Source organism: Fistularia commersonii, chromosome 11 (genome assembly GCF_037954325.1).
Source record: "Fistularia commersonii isolate RoL2024-O1a breed Wild chromosome 11, RoL_Fcom_v1.0, whole genome shotgun sequence".
NCBI lineage: Eukaryota > Metazoa > Chordata > Actinopteri > Syngnathiformes > Fistulariidae > Fistularia > Fistularia commersonii.
Window position 1 is genome coordinate 13,873,313 of NC_141294.1, and position 19,909 is coordinate 13,893,221.

The 19,909-nt window shown below is 51.9% G+C and overlaps 1 protein-coding gene across 9 annotated transcripts in view; it reads left to right on the top strand.

Moving 5' to 3' along the window:
- The window catches only part of fhod3b (formin homology 2 domain containing 3b), a 134,030-nt gene that overhangs the window by 81,517 nt on the left and 32,604 nt on the right, over nt 1-19,909 (top strand). For all 9 annotated transcript variants that reach the window (XM_086155083.1, XM_086155085.1, XM_086155084.1 and 6 more), the window contains 3 exons: nt 5,462-5,529; nt 6,738-6,843; nt 19,425-19,519. In XM_086155083.1, coding sequence (XP_086011209.1) covers nt 5,462-5,529; nt 6,738-6,843; nt 19,425-19,519 — 269 coding nt within the window. The remainder of the gene's footprint in view (nt 1-5,461; nt 5,530-6,737; nt 6,844-19,424; nt 19,520-19,909) is intronic.

A 19,909-nucleotide genomic window follows, 5' to 3' on the forward strand; every position in this document is an offset into this window, starting at 1 on the left:
GCGGCGGCGGCGGCTTTGGGGGAACAGCTGCTCCTCTTTATGTTACATGGAGACCTCAAAGAGAAATATTCGCCCGGTGGAGTCTTTCCACCGTCGGTGAGAGAGCGTCTGAACGGGAAGACGGCCACCCGTCCTCAGGTGCACCCCGAGGTGCTCCCTCCGCTTCTTGTCTTAGCGTACGTAAAGCTAGCGAGCGTTCAGGTGGCCGTCCCAGACAAACATGTGGAAAGGCCATACCTCCGAGTGCCTGTCTCGGCCAAATGGTATGGAACTAATCTCCACTCCGCTATTTCTCATTAGAGTCGGGCCCCTCGGCGGTTCTTCGGGGGCCCCGGACCCCTCCGCTCCTGCAGATGTGCTTCATTTAGCGTCAGGCCGGGATAATTTTCTGACAGTTTTATTGCAGTCCAAACTGCAGGGCTAAGCAAAGGATCAGCGGCGTTCTTCACGGGGGAATTTCACCCCCCCGGATGACTGGCAGGCCAGGTGTCGACGCGCCGCGCTCGTCTTTATCCGTCGGCCGATCAACCTTTAAGGGCGAAACTCGACAAGTTGCTTTTATTTACATGACAGTGTGATGAGTTACCCGGACCCCCATTTTATCGCCTAATTTGAGCTCTTAGTCATCCTGCGGAGCCAAAGGGAATGTGTGTGAATGAGAGGAACGGTGAGGATACAGCCAGTGAAGAACAAGAAGGTGGAGGATTTCAAGTACTTAGGGTCAACAGTCCAGAGCGTAGGAGAGCGTGGAAAAGAGGTGAAGAAACAGGTTCAAGCAGGTTGGAATGGATGGCGAAAAGTGTCAGTGGTACGAAGAAATAGGAGACTATTGTCCAAAAGGAGAGCAAAGGTGGAGGAGATGGTGGTGAGATGATCTACAAACAGTGACAATGACCCAAAAGACAGGAGGCAGGGCTGGAGGTCGCAGAGATGAAAATGTTGAGGTTCTGTCAGGGAGCAACCAGGATGGAGAGGATCAGGAATGAGTCCGTCAGATGGGTGGCACGTGGTAGATGTTTTGGAGAGAAGGTCAGAGAAGCCAGACTGAGATGGTTCGGATCGTGAATATATATTGGTAGACGGAGGCTGGAATTGGAGATCTAGAGGAAGACCGAAGAGGAGTTGGATGGACGAAGTGAGAGAAGATATGAAGGTAGTTGGTGTGAGAGAGGAGGATCCAGAGAACAGGGTCAGATGGAGAAGGGGGATTCGCTGTGGAGACCCCTGAAGGGAAAATCCCGAAGGAGAAGAAGAATTTGTCACAGGGGTGCAGGACATGTATGACTGAGACAAAGTGATGACTGAGACCATGATGAAGATCTGGGTTGAAGGAGACTCCTGAGGGGAAAAGACCAAAGGAAAAGAAGATATATAATAAGTATTTCACTCGTTTAACTTTGACAATCAACGTTCAGCGTTCCACCACTAATTATAAAACGAGATTTGTCTGAAGTCGGACAGACATTGTATATCAGTAGAGAGGACGTTTTTGAGTGTTGGTGCAGCCTTGAGCTTGGCTCGTAGCCCATTTCACTTGCCAGGCTTCTGCTCCTTTTGGCCACTGGAGGTCCTAGGCTGCCCTCGTGGGCATCTCTAACTGTGAGATTCAACAAAGTTAGCTTTTGGGTTTGGAAGTGGCGTGGTGGCGCAGCGGTTAGCACTTCTGTCGCAGAGCCTGAAGGTCCTCGGTTTGATTCCTATGGGAGGCCTTTCTGTGTGGAGTCTCCATGTTCTCCTGGTTGCTCCCACAGTGCAAACACGTGGAGGAGGTTCATGGGAGACCGTACGTCATCCAGTGAGTGAGCGGGTGAATGATCTCTGTGATTGGTCCGGGGTGAACCCGCCTGTCTGAAGATGAGTCTGAAGATACACGGCACCAGCAAACACTCATAAGTTCCCGCTTGTGTTGTTTTGGCAAAGGTATAAGACATTGATTTGAGAAGCTTAAACCGAAGGTCACCCAGACACCAGCAGATAAGAGTGAGGTGTTCATATCCAGAGGCCGAGGAGGTTTGGTGACACGGAGATGTTCGGGCAGGGAGTTCCACCGCTGGGGGTCCGGACGGGTCACAGCTCCTTCCTGTTATTTACAGAAGCATAAATCACAGACAGCCCACGGCATCGCCTCCTCGTACCTCCCAACGTTTGGAGATTAACTCGGCGTCCACGACTTCCTTTGGCCGCCGTCCATAATTGAGCAATAACCGTGAAGTCATCAGGCGTCGGAGCCATGTATGGACGGCCCTGAACGCCATAAAACATTCGGAGCTCCGCTCCGCTCGTACCGAACGCCGCCGCAGTCGTGAATTAGAAACAAGACGTCTTATAAAGATGAAAACCTCCGCCGGGGCCGAAGCGAAGGTGTTTGATTTCAACAGTAACCTCATGAAAGTGGAGCCGGCCGACCGCACATGGCTCGGCCCCGGGACGTCTGCATTACAGATGCACCCTCCGCCTCAGATAAGAGTGGATTACACCCAAAACATTGTGTGCAACTTTACCCTGCGAGTGCCGCAGATATCATCTGTACATCACCTTCCAGAACATTCTCATTCTCGGTCTGGAGCAGAGAGGCCCAGGCTTCCCTCTCCTCCACTTGAGGGAATCCTTGGTAGCCCCGGACCAGCCCCGGGGCTACGTCGCCCCCCCCATTGTGTCCTGGGTCTTCCCAGAGGTCTCCTCCTGGTAGGACCTCCCTGGATCATCTCCCCGGGAGGCGTCCAGATGCCTGAGCCTCTTCAACAGCTCCTCTGGATGCTGAGGAGCAGCTACTGGATTCCCAAGCTTCTCAGAGAAGCCATGTTAGCATCACACGTAGCAATAGCACGAGAGGAACATTTTACAAATAGAAGAGATCATTCATTTGTTCATGACAAGAACGTTTCATTAAAAACCCAAGTGCGTTTTCCCTTTCGTTGGATGTAGATCCGGAAATATGTGGCAACGTGTAGCCTGATGATGTCATCGTTGGGCTCCTCGGCGGCCGGTCCCCCGCCGGCCTCAAAGGTGACGCTTCTCATCTCCAGATCTGCTCTGAGATGAACCGATAAGCTCTTTGTTTCAATACTCCGAGGAATCTGTCGGCGGGTTTTTGGATCATCTGAAGTCTGGAAAAAAAAAAAAAAAAAGAAGTTGTGTTTGCTTAGGCAAGGACGGAGTGAGTTACGGTAATCTAATCGCGATGTGATGAATGCATGAATAACAACTTCCAGGTACTTGGACGGGAGAAAGACCAGATCCAGGAAATTCCGGGTATGAAGCAAAACTGGACAGCTATTTTAACGCTCTGATTAAAAGTTAAGATAGCTATCGAAAAGCAACCAAGATATCTGCAGCCGGTGGTGAGACCGCTTGAAAACGACTGAGCGTGATGTCGGGGGGGCGACGGACTTATCTCAACTTTATTGGGACCCGGAGATAGCGTAACATGCTAATGTGCTAACAAGCTAACGGCAGGGGCAACGTTTCTTCTGCAGTGACTCATGGGTTACGGGACAGTTAGAAGAAGAGGGACCGACGACGGACCCCTAAGGTACTCTGGAAGATAGAGAAGCTGTCAAAGCCCAGGCCTGGTCGAAGATCAACATCGAACGTAGCGTTTAGCGGATACAAGGAAAGGTTGGTGCGTCCGAGACGCCGACCCACTTTTGCCAGTCGCTCCGTTAAATTGCGCTGATCTTAAGGAAGATAATCCAGGAGGGCGTCCACTGTGGAGGATGTGAGGGTGCGGTCTTCATGCCGGTGAAGGTTCGGGTTGAACTCTTCACACCCCCAAAAATAATGCCGCGTGGTCAACGATAGCTAAACTGTTAGCCTTAGCTCGCCTCAGACGAACAAGTGCGGTTCCCTTCAGTTCCCGTGGTGTCTGGGCGTCTAATGAACAGATGGTGTCAATCAAAAAGCCAGCGTGGACCTCTGGAGCGGAGCAGCTCCAGGGGAGAGGAGACCTGGCAGGAGGCAGCCTCTCTGAGGTCTCTTCCCATGCCAGGGATCTGATGCAAAACTACAATAGCGAGAAAGCCGGGTCATACGTTGGCTTGGACGTCCCGGATTAGCATGTGATACTGTGTAAAGCTCGCCTAGCGGACCTGCAGATTCCAGCTGTCGTGATGTTGCGTCTCCGGTTGGCTCCACCAAGACCTCGGATCATGACTTCCTTCTCCGTCTGGTCCAGAGTTGAGATGGGTGTGTGTGTGTGTGCGTGCATGTGTGTGTGTGTGTGTGTGTGTGCCCTCCTCCCTCTCAGCTCATCAGGCTCCAGCGCCGAAGAGGCCAACAACAATAATGAATAGAAGCCTCTTTTTTTTTTTCTTCTCGGGGTCCCAGGCGTCGGCGCTCATCGGTGTGTGTTTCTCACACTTTAAGAATAGGATTAGCAGCAGCTGTTTGTGAAGACGAGGGGGGCTGGAGGGGCACGAGCACCCAGTGTGTGTGTGTGTGTGTGTGTGTGTGTGTGTGTATGAATAGTGCCGGGACGCCAGGGGCGTTTGGGTATGTAATGTAATGTATTATCTTCCTGCACGTCCGAGTCACCAGCTGCAGACACATCACCGCGCGCTTTGCTGATCTGCATTCAACACTAGCGCGCGTGTGTGTGTGTGTGTGTGTGTGTGTCTGATCGTTATGCGGCAAAACACTGCGTCTACAACGTCCCGACCGTCGCACATTTCCTTGCGTCACAATCAAACGGCGTGCAGCGATTGGAGAGGCCGAGGGCGAGCGGCGCTGCTGGATCTGCAGCAGGCGGCTTCTGCTGAGTCAGGCTCTGTTTGAGTGCATCCATGCAGCGGAGGGGAGGGACGGAGGGATGGACGGAGGGAGGGATGGAGGGACGGAGGGATGGAGGGACGGAGGGATGGACGGAGGGAGGGCGAAGATTTGCTCCATGGCGCCCCTCTCTGGCCGCCTGTAGATACTGCAGAAAGGGCCTGCAGAAACCTGCAGGGGGAAACGGTAAAAAGCGTGGATCGGCGAGAGTTTCCAGCCCTGATTAATGAGCGGGTTGTTTTGTGGCGTTTCTGCCCCGACTTTATTTCACGGTAAACTACAGATAAGGCTTTGTCAGCAGGAAACATCCACTGTTCGCTAACGCCGCCCAGATGTGCGCCGGCTCGCTCCTACTGTTCTTTTGCCGCGACGGCTTCTCTCACGCCATATTTTTCACATTTAGCCACTTCAGATAATTGCCGCCGTCGATACATGCGGGACACGGACACGAGGAAGTTATTTTGGTTTTTTTTTTTTTTGTTTTTTCATAGAGACGTCTCACACGGAGCGCCGCGGCTCGGTTAAACCCCGGCCGACAGGCAATTCATTTGGGGGCGGAATAAAGAAAATCTCACCCCCGAGCCCCTTGTCTGTTTGCTTTATTCACTTTTTCTATGATGACATCACGGACAGATACCATATGTGTGACTGATTTTTCCACTCTCTTTTTTTCCCTCTCTCTCTCTCTGGACAGAAAAGCTGTACAACTCAACTGGAAGGGAGCTGCGCAGAGCCCTCTTTTCCCTCAAGCAGATCTTCCAGGTGATTCTCCGTCGGCTCGCCGAACGGCGGGATGTGCGGCGTTCGCACGCCGAGGAACGGCGCCGTCTTCCGCGCAACCTCGTTGTTTTGCGCGCGGTGAATAGTTGCGGCCGGTTCCTCCGCGCACACGTGCAGGTTCTCGGATCTGGCGGAGCTTACGGAGCTCGGACGCATCCCGCTCGGCTTCAGATAACAGATTTATTGACAGACGGGTGCAGCAGCCACCCATCGTTTTTCTACCAGGGACCAGTTTTATGCGTGAAAATGTTGGAGGGCGTTTCCTCCCGAAAAAGCTCTCCGGCGACTTTTGTGTCTGGCTGTTTTTTTCCGCGGGCTAGCTTGTGCTAGCTGGTGTGTGAAACGGCGCGATAGTTCAGTGCGGCAGGAAGGCGAAGGCCGAAACTATCGTTTTTCAAAATAAGATCCGGAAGGTCGAACGCAGGCCTGTGGATTTTACCGCATCCGCCAAACAATTGTCTTTGAATATTGTAATTTTATAAAAATATTTAAATATCACATACTTAAAGTATTTTAATATTTTAAGTATTTTCAATCCATTTAGAAACTCCTTATTTTTTCCTTTTGTTTATTTTTGTATTCCATTCAAAATAATGTCGGTACATTTTTATGATCGTTCATGATTTTAAAGTTGACCTAAAATGCAAAAAAATCAAAATATTTAAATGGACGTTTTCATTTTGTTCAATTTACATGATCGCCAGTTGGCTCGCACATAGAAATGAACTAATAATAATAATAAAAATTGCCCATCCCTGGTCTAATGAAAAAACTATCATCTGTACCAAGACAGATTATCTTTTCGGGTCCGGTACCCAATGATCCGTGGACCGGCACCGGGTGTCTGATCTAGATTTAAAATAACGACGGGAACTCTGGGACTGAAGAAGCAAACGGCGCTTGTTGAAAGGGCTACTTACCGGCCATTTGTGATAAAACACAAGCTTCCATGTTAAACTGTACATTAGCGACGTTGCCAAGTCTCACAATCGCCGCCGTTATTATTTGAAAGCGGGCTCTCCGTTTAACTCCTGGACGCCCACCAGAGATATACTTAGCAAAGTTAAACTTAGCTTCTCGGCGAATCTCCGGTTTCAGCCGGCGTGCGGCGGGAACTCCGGAACTATTGATTTAAGGAAGGTTTCTTTGGCGAGTCTTTGATAAGTGTCTTTCTTCTGTAATTCTTCCAGGACGACAAGGACCTGGTGCACGAGTTCGTGGTGGCCGAGGGCCTGACGTGTCTGATCAAAGTGGGCGCCGAGGCCGACCAGAACTACCAGAACTACATCCTGCGAGGTAAGAGCCCGAGGACCGAGTTTATAAACCCGTCGAGAAACACGTGTTCACACGCGCGAATCCACGACGGCTTCCTCGCACCCGCGCACGTAAAGGTTTATGAACGAGCTGTGGTGAGTTGGCGTGGGCATCGGCTCAGGACTTCTCGTGGAGAAGCTTGTCGTCTTGGCGAATGGACTTGGGTTTCTTCCCTTGAGGACGTTTCTGCCCTCACGACAGAAGAAGCCTCTGGGATGCATCTGAAAGGTCTTCCAGGGAAGAAACTCAAGTCCGGTCGCCAAGACGAGAAGATTTCACCAAGACTTCGCCTTTACCCGGACGACCGAGAGCCTCCACGGACGTCGGCTCGGAAGTCGGAACGATCGTGATCAAAATCAGCGGCAAAGGATGAGTGTTTGACATCAACGTGGCCGCCGCCGTCCGTGAAGTGGTGTTTAAAGATGTTTGGACGAACTGCCCGCCGCTAGCTAGCACTGAGACGATCAGGAGCGAGGTGTGTGTGCGCTGGACTCGTCCGTGAGGAGGTGGAGACGTCGTCGTGGGTCAGATACGGTGCATCGTCCGCGAGAAGGACGGAAACATTTAGGGGGATTGGCCGCGGCGGACGGCGGGAACGTGGATGGACGAAGCGTCCGAAGAGGCTTTCAAAGCCAGTCGCGGTTTGACGGTTTTAGAAAGAGACTTCACTCCACTGTATTTCTTCACATTCTCTTTTGTTCGGTGTTATTATACCTAACAATGTAGTTTAGATGGAAATTGAAGCGCAGATTGAGGATTGAAGACCAAATGAAAAACTCTCCAAACCTCCTCCAACCATCTTCTGAACCCTCTTCCTCCTGTCCAGGGATTAAAACCGTATTGTCAAATAAATTTCTTATCTATAATGTTTCTTCAAATTTTAAAAACATGAAAAAGACAGTGGTCTGGAAGGGATCGATGGCATTTAAGTTCACTTTAGTGGGGAAATTCGACAAGATATACAAGCGAATATTTACGAGCTGGGTGAAAGAAGCGATTCCGCACCGAGGAATAGATTACTTTTGTATCCAAGTACTGGAGCGTTCGCTAGCTCAGCAGCTGTTTACGTCCCCCTGTACTCTCTGAAAGGAGGTCATTTGGAACAGAGTTCTTCTGATCCTGGTGAAATCCTGGCCCTCGCAAACACTCGGTCCTGCGGCCGCAGTCCGGGTTCACCCGCCCGTCCAGTACTCGGATACTCGGATACTCGGATACAAGTGTTGTGCGTCTGGCAGCTCGGACACCTCGGCGTGATGACTTTATCAGGCCCTGCGCTAACGACAGTCCCAGTGTAGCCACCCCTCCTCAGGCATGCATGCATGTGTGTGTGTGTGTGTGTATGTGTGTGTGTGTGTGAGTGTGTGTGTGTGTGTGTGTGTGTGTGTGTGTGTGTGAACCCTGTTCGCACATGGATTTCCAACCTGTTCGTTGTTGACCTTTGCAAACGAGCAGCATCCGGATGTGTGTGTATGTGTGTGTGTGTGTGTGTGTGTGTGCGCGTGTGTGTGTTGGCGTTGGCCCCGCCCCCCCGGGTCCTGCCGGTCCTTCGGGGTTTTCTCAGCTCGTTCCTCCGGCTGATTAATCACGCGGGTGAACTGGGCGGCGCCGTCCGCCGACCACATGCGAGAGTTGTTAGCGTAGCGGCGCTGTGAGCGATGAGCCCATCCCTCACGCCGTTGTCTTCGGATAAAACATCTGCGCGCGTCCTGGCTCCGCTCCCTCACGTGTTCCCGACGACTTCCCCGGTTTTTCAACTCCTGACCTATTTTCTGGTGTCCGAGCGGAGGGCCGGCCCGCGGATCCCCCTCCCCGGAGAAACACGTGCACGGCTTGAAGCTGGACCCCCGTCCTCCACGCCGCTCCGGGGAGGAGTGTAAATCAGAGGCCCGAGACTTCCGCGGATAAAGAACCGAAGAGCGAGGCGGCGAAAAGATGGGAGATCGTTTCCTGGTTTCTGTATTTGCGAGAGGCGACCCGGACGTGACCTTCAAACCCCGAGGAAACGGGACGCTCGCGCTTTTTCCCGCCTCGCCTTGAAATCCACACCAACGCGCGCGCGCTTTTTTCCTTCTCCTTCTTCAGTCTGTGTCCAAGGGAGAAGCCCAGAGAGTGTCTGGGGTTGGTTAGCGCTGCTGCCCTGAGGGTCGGCCCCTTTCGGGCCCCTCGCGCAGCCGGGCAGCCCGTAGATGCGTTCACACACATACACACACACACACACACACACACAGAAATTTTCATTTTCATGTAGGATTTTGTTCTCCAAACGTCAGCTGCTGCCTCGCGTCCACCCTGGAGCTCCACACACCCTCCATGATCTCACTCCTGCGGGATGCGCTGTCCGAACCCCGACGTTTTATTGTTCGGACAATTAAATATTTGAAAAAAAAAAGAAGTCACAGCGCACGGTGTGAAAGTGAAATTGATGGAAAAGCAGATGTTTCTTTGGGAGCCACGGCTGGAAGGTGGACATGGAGAAGGAGAGGCTGGAGATGTGAAGGGAGAGGAACGCAAGTGGCATCAGTGCACGACTCCAACACCTCCCTCAACACACACAGACACACACACATGCACAGCTATATGGAGCACTCCTGGTCTCCTGTGGGTTGCTTCCTTCAGGGGTCTCCACAGCCAATCATCTGCCTCCATCTTTCCGTCCTCTCCCCTCCATCCCGAAGCTCTTCTCTGGTTCTTCCTCCAGACCTCCTGCCTTGCAGCTCCAAGCTCAGCCTCCTTCCACACAGATCTTCTCCTTCCATCATATTTTTCTTTTATTCAACCTTTAAGTACCATATTTTTCGGATTATACGTCGCTCCGGATTATAAGTGGCACCAGCCAAAAATGCATTATAAAGAACAAAAAGACATAAAGAAGTCACACTGGAGTATAAGTCGCATTTTTGGGGGGAAATTTATTTGATAAAATCCAACCCCAAGAGTGGACATTTAGACGTTGACTAGATGTTGCATGAAGCAGTAACACCAGGAAGGTCCTCCTGCAGAGTCATTTCTATTCATCTCCATGGCAACACCTGGGTGTGAAGATGCAACCATCCTGTTGACAAGCCTCTTCCTGCAGCACCTTGTTCAAACACCAAGTGTGAACTTCTTCCTCCAGCCGCGGCCAGCTAGCTTTTAGCCCGCGATTAGCTTTTAGCCTGCGATTAGCTTTTTTAGTTTCCTTCACTTCAGTAAGAGTAACCTCCGCTTTCCGCAAGTCCCTTACAAGTTTCTCACTAACTTCAAACTTTCTTTCTGCTGCTCGATCGCCGTTTCCGGCTGCATATTTCCCTCCTTCCAGCTTGTAACCTGCAGAATATGATTTTCTTTTCGGTGCCATTTTTGCTCAGCCCTTCTCAGTTGTTTTTATAGGTTAGCGCGAATGTTGAAATGATCAATTTTCATAGGTACAGAAGTAGCAGGTAGCATCTTTTTTTCACAACGCACTTCTGCCATGACCCGCCCCCGCTGAATTTTGATTGGTTGGCGTGTGTGTGTGTGTGTGTGACGATCGCTGATATATAAAACACACACACGCAGACACAGACACACACACATCAGAGCAAGAGAGCTCCATAATGTCACACATAAGTTGCTCCAGAGTATAAGTCGCACCCCCGGGAAAACTATGAAAAAAAAACTGCGACTTATAGTCCGAAACATAGTTTTGTTACCATGCAGTCCCGGCCGTGGCCACTAGGGGCGTCGTGAGCCTGAAAAAGGAACGCGGAGACTCACGGCACTTGTGGGTTTGTTTGTTTGGACCGCGTGGACTTTATTTGTTTTTCTGCAGATGGAACGCGTCGCATGTCGGTTTTGCACGGGGTCGCCCCGCGCACCTCCGAGGTGAGCTCGCCATTTTGGGGGTGACTTGAACATCTGGAGCCGTGTGGCTTCCACATTCCTCCATCTCTGCACGACAAAGTGAGGATTTAGCAGAAGGCGTTAACGTCCTCGTGCAGCGTTTTTCTTCAACGGCCTCAAAAGTTGTTGTTTTTTTTTTTCTCTTAAAGGTCAAATAAGTTTTTCCTGCAGGCAGAAGTTCAGACGAGAAAGAGAAGTACCAATTTTCCCGGAGCGGCGCTCGTACAAATAGCGTAAGATGACAAGGTTTTGACTGGATCCTCTTTCCCGCTGCTAGTATTTGCTAAAAGAGAAGCTGCAAAAACAACAGCGGTGTTTAGTCGGCGGCCGTGCAAAGCGAGCGGCGGCGGCGGCGGCGGCGGCGAGCGGGCGGATTAAAGACAAAGGCGCCCATTCCGCTCCACTTGAAGCAATTATTCCCCGCTTTGAAAGCGCCGGCCGTCGGCATTCCCCCGGATAAGCCGTGTTTTTAGCGACACTTTCTGCTTTCTTTCTCTTCAATGCGCGTTTCCTGCAGGAACGGCGTGGATCCCGGGGGGCCGTATCTGGTTGCGTGCGGCGTTACAACATCTACGCACGCCGTCGCTTCCCCGACCTCCAGAAATGGGAGAATTACTGAATCCAATAAGTCACGGCCATATTTCTTTCCGTGCCTTCGCCTCATCCTTTCTTCTTTTTTCACTCGCGAGCGTTTGTTTCCGCGCTACCTGGTGGTTTTAATGACACGGTCGTTAAAGAAGCCATAAGCTAACGCACCTTGACTTCCTGCCTTCCAGCGGGAGCCGTGTGGAGAACGCGGAGATGTTCTTCAAGTGGAAGGTTTCATTGCCTCTTAAACCGTCTGGAAACACAATACATCCTCTTTGTCCGAACGCCGGCGTCCGTTTTCAGAGGCGAGGAGGAGAACTTTATTAACGGCGTGCAGCTCGGCGAGGCGGACGCCTGGAAACCCGGAAGGTTTGCGCTGCAGAAGATCTTGATAGACCTCCTCGATGTGGCGAGGAAGAAGAACAGACATGGAACACCTTCCTCAGACGCCAGGACGACCGGAAGGATCCATTTTGGTCGGCCAACATCTGGACTGCGGGGCGTCTCGGTATCTCAGGGTCTTGTTCAGGAGCGAGGGGAGAAGGGTGAAGAAGGATGGATCTTCTCAGCCTCACCTCTGGTCTCCAGCTGCGGGTGGAGACCAGAAGAACCGGATCAAGGATACGGAGCTCAAAGTAGAGCCTCCACTGGGGCTCCAAGCACCTCCAACCTTGAGGAGACCCAGGAGAAGCTGGACGGACCTTGTCTCTGGGCTGGACTGAAGGTTTCCAAAGGAAGAGCTGGACCAGGTGGAGCAGGAGAGGGAAGTGTGGACTTCTCTGCTCTGGCTGAGAACCAAACCTGGATCAGAGGCAGAAGATGGAAGGAGAGATGGATGGATGGATGGATGGATGGATGGATGGATGGATGGATGGATGGATGGATGGATGGATGGAGATAAAACCATCCGATGTGCGCGCTTCTTCCTTGAAGGTCAAGGGTGACCCTGAAGGTCAGTTCCTGCCACCTCCATGTTCTCAGCGTCTTCTACATGGGCGACCTTGAGATCTGGCTGTCGCGGCTCATCCGTCCGTCCGGAGAACCCGTCCACCCCTTTGGCCGGCAGCCTTCAGCAGAACATCTCTCCGATCTTCTCCCGGCGGTCGTAATGGGAGAAGAACGATAAACAGGAGTAGAAGAAAGGGGGAGTGAAGACCGAACCCCGCGGACGAGATAAAGGACGAAGGAAAAAACAAAACCCACGGGAACCGATGACACACACGTGTGGACGAGCTGTGTTTGTGGAGATGTCCGGGAATGTTCTGGTTTCTGGAGGATCTGGCGGCGCGTCCTCCTGGTTCAAAGCTGCTCTTCTACATCAAAGTGACACTGTTGGAATTCTTCCTGGTCCTGCAGAGGAGAAGCCCTAGGAGAGCGCTGGAAAATGTGAGAAGCTTTTCTCAGCCTCCTCTACCTGCCAGGAACTCTCGGGATTATAGGAATCACAACATTCTTCGAGAGGGAAATTTAGGAAATGAGCGCCAGACAATTAAAACAGATCTTTAAATTCCTCTTCCTTTAAATTCCACGTTTCTCAGCGGAGGAAAACCCGTCTGTTTTATTTTATTTTTTTGTTTCGTCGCCTCTGAACCCGCGTTCGACCTCACCTGCCTGACCTATATTCACCCTTTTTCCCTCCTCCACCTCTTCATCTGTTAAAGTTCTCAGTTGAAGCGGCGGCAGGGAAAAGGCCGCCCTTTTGTGCTGTAACGCCGTTCGGCGCGAGGACCTTTCGCCTCCGTTCGTTCCCGCAGACGTTATTATTTTATCGCCTCGGCGGCGGCGGCGCAGACAAACGGACTGTGATTTGGAAAGTAATTTCTCAGCGACGCTGAGGGGCACCGGCCGGACGCTCCGGATACAAGCGGGGTTTTTTTACGGCCGATTGTTGGGCCGGCGTTCAGCGGGCCGGCGAGCCAAAACCAGAGCGAGTCTCGCCGCCGCCGCCGCCGCCGGTCTCTGCAGGGCCGTTACAGTCCACATCTCGTCTTTCTCTTTACTGCAGGGCCGACGCAACGGCGTGGGTTTCCTCCAAAGCCACGCTCAGATATGAATGGACACGAAAAAGCTCGTCAGTTTCCGCTAATTTTTATCACCTTGGATGACGATGTAGATGTGTGGTGACGCCGGTAGATGTAGAGTAAGATAAGATAAGATAAGAACAACTTGATTTATCCCGAAGGAAATTGTTGTGCCAGAGTTTCAAGCAAAACATAACAATAATAGATAACAGTAGGAAGGAGGGAGAATAAGAAATACAATAAAATATTAAGTGTCAAAGGTAAGGCTATCAAGTGTTTTAAGGTCTTAAATAGAACAAAGATTTGAATATTGCCTTCAGCTGAAGGAAGAGGAATTCAAAAGTCTGATAGCCTCAGGTAGAAAAGACCTCCTGTGGCGTTCAGCGGAGCTCCTCGCTGGTTTCCATCTACGACTGAAGAGAGTAGATGTGAATATTTGGAAGTTCGTTCATTCGTTCTGCACGTTCTGCACGCAGGATCACCATTCGAGACACACCGTCATGACGGGACTGGTGAGCGCACCTGGATATAAGACACAACGGCTAAAAATAACAAAATAAATACTCTCTATATTGGAAGGGACAGGAGGACTCATGCAGTCATGCAGCTCAACTACGATCGTGTGACCATCTTTGAAGATGTGAGTTATAATACTGCAAAAATACTGCTAATTAATCATGTAGTTTGAGCACTTGCTTTAATAAACCAAATACCAGTGATAATATTATAATTGTGGATATCCTGAGTTAATGTGTAATTTGCAGACTTTTGAGCGCAGCTGAATAGAAGCTGCACCGCCTGAGAAGAGCTCAATACTTCTATGTGTGGATATAGTGTTCACATTGTATCATGAAATATTTACACACAAACATTATTTTTAAACTTTTAATTAAATACATACCCGTAAAATGAGCAAATTTGTACTGGAGATGTTTTTTTTCCGAGCAGCGTCTGTATCACGGCCGGTGAAAATCGGCCTCAGAATATTTCACCTATTTCATCGTCCCAGTGTGACGAGGCCAAATGTTTTGGCGGCGTGAAGCTCGTAAAAAAAAAAAAAAATCCATAAATTAGCATCATTGTCGTTTAAGCCGCGTTGTTTCCGAGCGTGGGGAAAAAGTAGCGTCTTATCCACTCCTTCCTGGTTTTTGTCGGGTCCGATGGTTTGGTGTATCTGCCGCGGCTCGGCTCCTCGACGCTCTTCGATGCCCGGCGAACCTTTCCCGGCTCAGGCCTCGCCGTTGTTCCATCCGGTTTCCTTGTCGGCCCGCGGAGAATTCGTCCGCCCGCCGACAGTCGTGTCAAACGGCGGCTGGGCTCGCTGGAAGCCCCCCCCCCCTCGCGTTGTTTAGCGTGCGCGGCTCGAAAAAGGCCGGCGGTTGGCTCGGCCGTCGTGGAGGTTTGGCAGAGGCGGTCTGTCTGCCTCTAATGGCCGCGGTGATTAGCTAAACGACGTGCAATGCGATGCAATCCGCCGACATGTCTCGTCCGGTTCATGCACGGGCAGAGCCGTGCGTAACGGGCCCGAGTATTAAACTTGTCTTTTTCCTTAAGCCGGGCGGTTTCTTTATCAGAATCCAGCCGGAGCCGCGGACGCATTCTTGATAAATGCTACCGTAGCAACGGACTCCTTGGAGCTCGCCTAGCGTCGTTCCCCCGGTGAAACCAGAATCTAACATGAGACAGACTTTGCAGAGAAGCGTGTCGCTTTAATAACGCGGAGACACGGAAGCGGAGGGTGAACGTTACAGATAATGGCGGGCGGAGACGGGAGACGCGTCCCGCTTTGATTGCAATCAGCCGACGCACGTCCGAACAAATCAGACGGGATAAATGGCTGCGGCGGCCAGGTGAGGCCGGAGCGGCGTCTCCTTCGGCGAGAGATACGACTGGAAGCGATGTCTGTTGGAAACGTTCATTCATACATCATCTCTACCGCTTGTCCTGCACTCAGGGCGAGAGGCGGGGTCAACCTGGACCAATCACAATGCCGCATGTAGACGTTCACCCGCTCGCCCTCTCTTGACTGACAAGTGAAACAGCGGCTAACCATGTAGCACCCGCGGTCCTTTTTTCAGATGAACGTTGCTAGCATAGTTAGCATGCTAAATGTTGTATTGCTCTTTCAAGAAGGGTCCTAAGTTGGTTAAAAATCATTTTTCGCTCCCGTCTTTGTCAAAAAACCTGACCCTCGCCTTAATTTATTTGCTTTTGTTTTTGGTCTCTTTGTCAAGGGCGGTGACGCACGGACGAGATCAGGTCTAGAAAAATGAGGGATTCTGTACATGAACAGGACCTGCTGTCGTGCAGCGCCATCTGATGGCATGACTTAAATGCTGCCATAAAAAACAAGTGCTAAAAACATCACTATCCACAAGGAATGGAGACGGGGTGAATCCTCACGGGCCGGATCGAGCTACGCTGCGACCCAGATGTGGCCCGCGGGCCGTAGTTTGGCCTCCGCGAGACGATTGGAAGGCTTCGATTGAGTAAAAGAAAACAGCTCGCTGTTAGCTCATGGAAACCGAGGAGTATTTACATCCCAGAAAGACAGATTTCACGGAGGCGTGGTGCTCAGTTTGGATGTCCGTCGCACTTTAATGGACGTCTAAACACCGGGATGTGGGTTAATTATCCTCGAGGGGTTTTTGAATCTGACCCGGTTCCACCAGGAACTGGAACCGGAGGCCAAACTCCGCTCTCGGAACGGGGGGTCGTAACTTTTTCGCGACGTGACAGAAGAAGAAATCGTGCCAACCGGCGTTTTGCCCGTGGAGCGGTTCCAGCTCGCGGCGGCGGGCGCAGCTCCTGGCCGAGCACAACGAGATAGCGAGTTGCCCTGGCAGGGATGCGGATTTGGCCTCTTTCCCCGAAACTCCTGATAAAATAAATGCTTGGCGGTGACTGACAGACCCGCCTGACCCAGTTTGGTCCGGCGGGCCGAAGCCACGACCGGGTTCGGAGTGGAGGGGAGGCTTTCTGCACATTCATAGATAAGATTGTCTTGTTTTTTAGTGTCGGCCGAGTCACGCCGGTGCGGCCGTACAGACGCCGCTTCTCACCTCGGCCCTTCCTGCACATTCCCGGAGGCTGTGGAGGAAAAAGGCAGCGGTTTTTGCAGAGTCGGAGGCCCAGCGGGGGCTCAGGAGGCCCCGTCTCCCAAAACTCAGATCTTTGTTTTGCATCATTTCTAGAAGTAGGATGAGCGATTGTTGCCGAGCAACCAAGCTGCTCTTCCGGTTCTCCGGTTCTCCTTCCAGTGCGTTCATTCAGTCATACTTTGACTGGCGTGGCATCGGTTCTGTGACCGCGCTCGTACCTCCGTTTGCTCGTATGTCAAAATTTAATTGGAATTGAAACGCTATTTATTCGTTCCAGACCCCCGGTTTTATTCCATGTTTTAAATCAGAAAAGTGTACCTTCGAGATAACGAATGGTGGCTTTCAAAAGTATTATTATTTACAATAAAAGAGAAAGAAATGAGAAAGGTGCCGGCAAGTGAGGAGGTTCGGGGGAGTTTTTTATTTGTTGCTTTGTCCTTAACTTAGCTTACTGGCTCCGCCCCTCATGCTACAATGCTATGCTAAAAGTAACGTTGCTCCACTTCATGTGTAAAGTCCATGTGTGGACGGAATGAAGCCGCTCCTCTTTCTAAAACCATCAAATCGTCCCCGACCGCCTTTGAACGCGTCAACACCTTGCTCACATTTTTGGGTGATTGTCTCAGAGCTAACTAACGCGGCGCGTCCCACCGTCTTCACACACCACTTCACGGACGGCGTCGGCCATGTCGCCGTCAAACGCTCATCCTTTGCCGCTAATTCTGATCCGGGCTCCGATCGCAAAGCTGGGATCTCCTAAACTGATGCACTCTGAAGGTCACAGGTCGTCTGCCGCCGCCGCCGCCGCCGCCTCGCGCCGTGACGCCACACGTTGCGGCGCTCTTGCGTGCAGCATCTGGAGGCGCTCTGGAGACTCCGCTCATGGCTCGGCCTGCAGGTCGGGGTTTGAAGGCCTGGCCAAGGGTGTCCTGTCTAGACTCACATGCTCTTCTTATTACCACAGTTATTGATGAGGGCTCTGGTGTGGATTTAGGGAATACAATCTGGCCCTCTTTGCTTCACGCCATCAGAGAACGGAGGTTTTATCATGTTGTCTGGGTCTAAAACACCCAGGTAGCCTTTTATTTCTGCATTGGGAGGGAGAGCGTGGAAGCGAAACCTCCGGGCGATTGTTTCGAGACTAATTCGAGGTTTCCTCCAAAGTGCTCCTGGATGTAGTTTTCCGTAATGGACGGGTAATTCTACGTTGTTTTCCTTTAAAAACAGTGGAGCTGCAGCCGGTGTGGTTTGGGGCGCTTTGGTTTCGCTGGCGCTGGACGCCCTCATGACGCCGCACTTTCACTGGATTCAATGGCGGCGCGGCGAGAGGCGGGCGCTCGCTCGCGGATCCTTTCCGTATCTTCGCAGCAGCTCAGTGAAATCGATCCACGTCGAAGGAACGGCGGCGTCTCGAACGGAGATGTCGCGTGCCGACGTTTTCCAAAGGCGCGTATCTGCCTCCGGGTTCGGACCCGGCGGGATTCGGCGCACAGGTGCAGCCGGGAGATAAAAGTCTGCGCGGCGATGATGTCGCGGGTCAGACATCGGCTACCAATTTAAGAAGAGGAATGTGGCTCGTTACTCATCCGGGGAGCGGAGAGTCCTGCATCTGGAGCGGCGCTCGGGTCAAAACTCCACCGTATGACTTTATGCAAGATTCATTCATATTAATGCAGAATATTAAGATGTTTCTTAAGCAGACAAAAAACAAAATGAGGCGGTTTGAAGAGGCAGAACGGGTGGAAGAGAACTTGTTATCGTCATCAGGTCAGCAAGGATCTGGATAGCAAAACGATCGCTGATCGTTCAGATTTCATTTCGATGGCGCCGCAGGTCCTTGCGGAGCAGGTCTGGACCGCGATCTTACAGAAGCTCGACGTTCCTCCAGGAGGAAACCGGTGCAGGAACCTCAGACGGATCCCGGATCCTTCGGCCTCGACAGGAGACACGGCGTGATAGCGACATGCTAATAACTGACGCCGTACATTCGTCACATTTAATGTCTATCAAAGTTATAATAATGGCTGGTGATAGATTAAGCCCCGCCCCCTGGGAGAGCCCTCGAAATCGGGAGAAGATCTGAGCATCTGAGAATGATCTTCAGCAGCGTAACCTAGCGACCGGGCTTACCGAAAACTAGTTGGTCACAAGTAAGATGTTGCGGGTTGGTCAGGAATCGCGTGGACTGCTGTTTGCGCGCTAGCAGAAGATAGCTTGGTATCTCCAGAAGGAGGAGGAGGTCACGGCGTGGGCGATGTTTGCTTGCTCAGACGGAGGAGGTCAATCATGTTTCCTTTCTGCGCGTCGTCCAAGCGCCTGGAGAAGCAGGAGGACCTCCAGGAATGTCCCCGTCTGACATGTGGTGACTAATTAACCCCGATTGATAAAAGATGCCTCCTCCCCCCGTCCACACACACACACACACACACACACACACACACACACAGCAGCTGCACCTGGGAATTTTGGCTTATCTGCAACATCTTCCCAATGGTTGTGCCCCTCTGGAGAAGATGTGAGGGAGGAGAAGAATGCATGACAGGAGCTGCTGGAACGCGGCGCGAGGAGATCAGATGGTGCTCCTCTAAGGAGCTTTCCATAAGCCGGGCTAAGCGTCGGCCCCGTCGCTGCCCGTCGCTCTTATTTCCTCCGGGACGTCTTTCAGAGCATCTGCTGCTTCACCTCCCGCGGCCCATCCATCCCTCATCCCCCTCTCCGCCCGGGAAAAATCTCAGGGATTTTGTCCGAACGCCGCTCTTCGGTCGGCGCCGCCGCCGCGCATCCATCCATCCAGATATCTGGCAGCTTCCCCGGGAGGAGAAGAGGGTTTTGTTTGAAAGCATGTAGAAAAACATCCAGATCAGGCATTAGCTGTTCTCCTCCTCCTTCTGGAGGTCGGCGCTTTCAGAGAACAAACGCGGAGCAGCAAAAAAAAAAGTTGATGGCGGGATGATTTACGGCCTCCTCCCTGCCCGTGTGTGTCGTGTCCCAGCTCTCGGACAGATCATGCTGTTCGTGGACGGAATGAACGGCCTCATCTCTCACGGCGAGACGGTCCAGTGGCTCTACAGCCTGGTCGGCTCCAAGGTAAGCGCCGCACGCTCGCCCTCCTCCTCCGGACGCCGCCGTAACATTCCTGCGTCGACGTGACCGAGATCTGAAAAAAAAAAAAAAACATGCGGTGAAACCGTAAACCTCGGTTACCGCGGGCAACAGCGCCCTCTAGTGGCCGGATTGTGCGCCCGGCTTTCACACACACGGGGGATGATTTGGGTTTTGTTTTTTTTCTCTGCAAATGTATGAAGAATTTGTGGTTTCTGAGATACGCGACAGAAGCTTCGTGACGCTCTCTTTCTCGGTTGGTACCGCCGAAGACATTTCTTCGAATTTCCCAAAATTTCTTCGTCTCGGCCTCGACCAGGGGTCGGCAACCCGCGGCTCCTCTTCCATCTCTACACCGCGGCTCCGAGCGGCTTG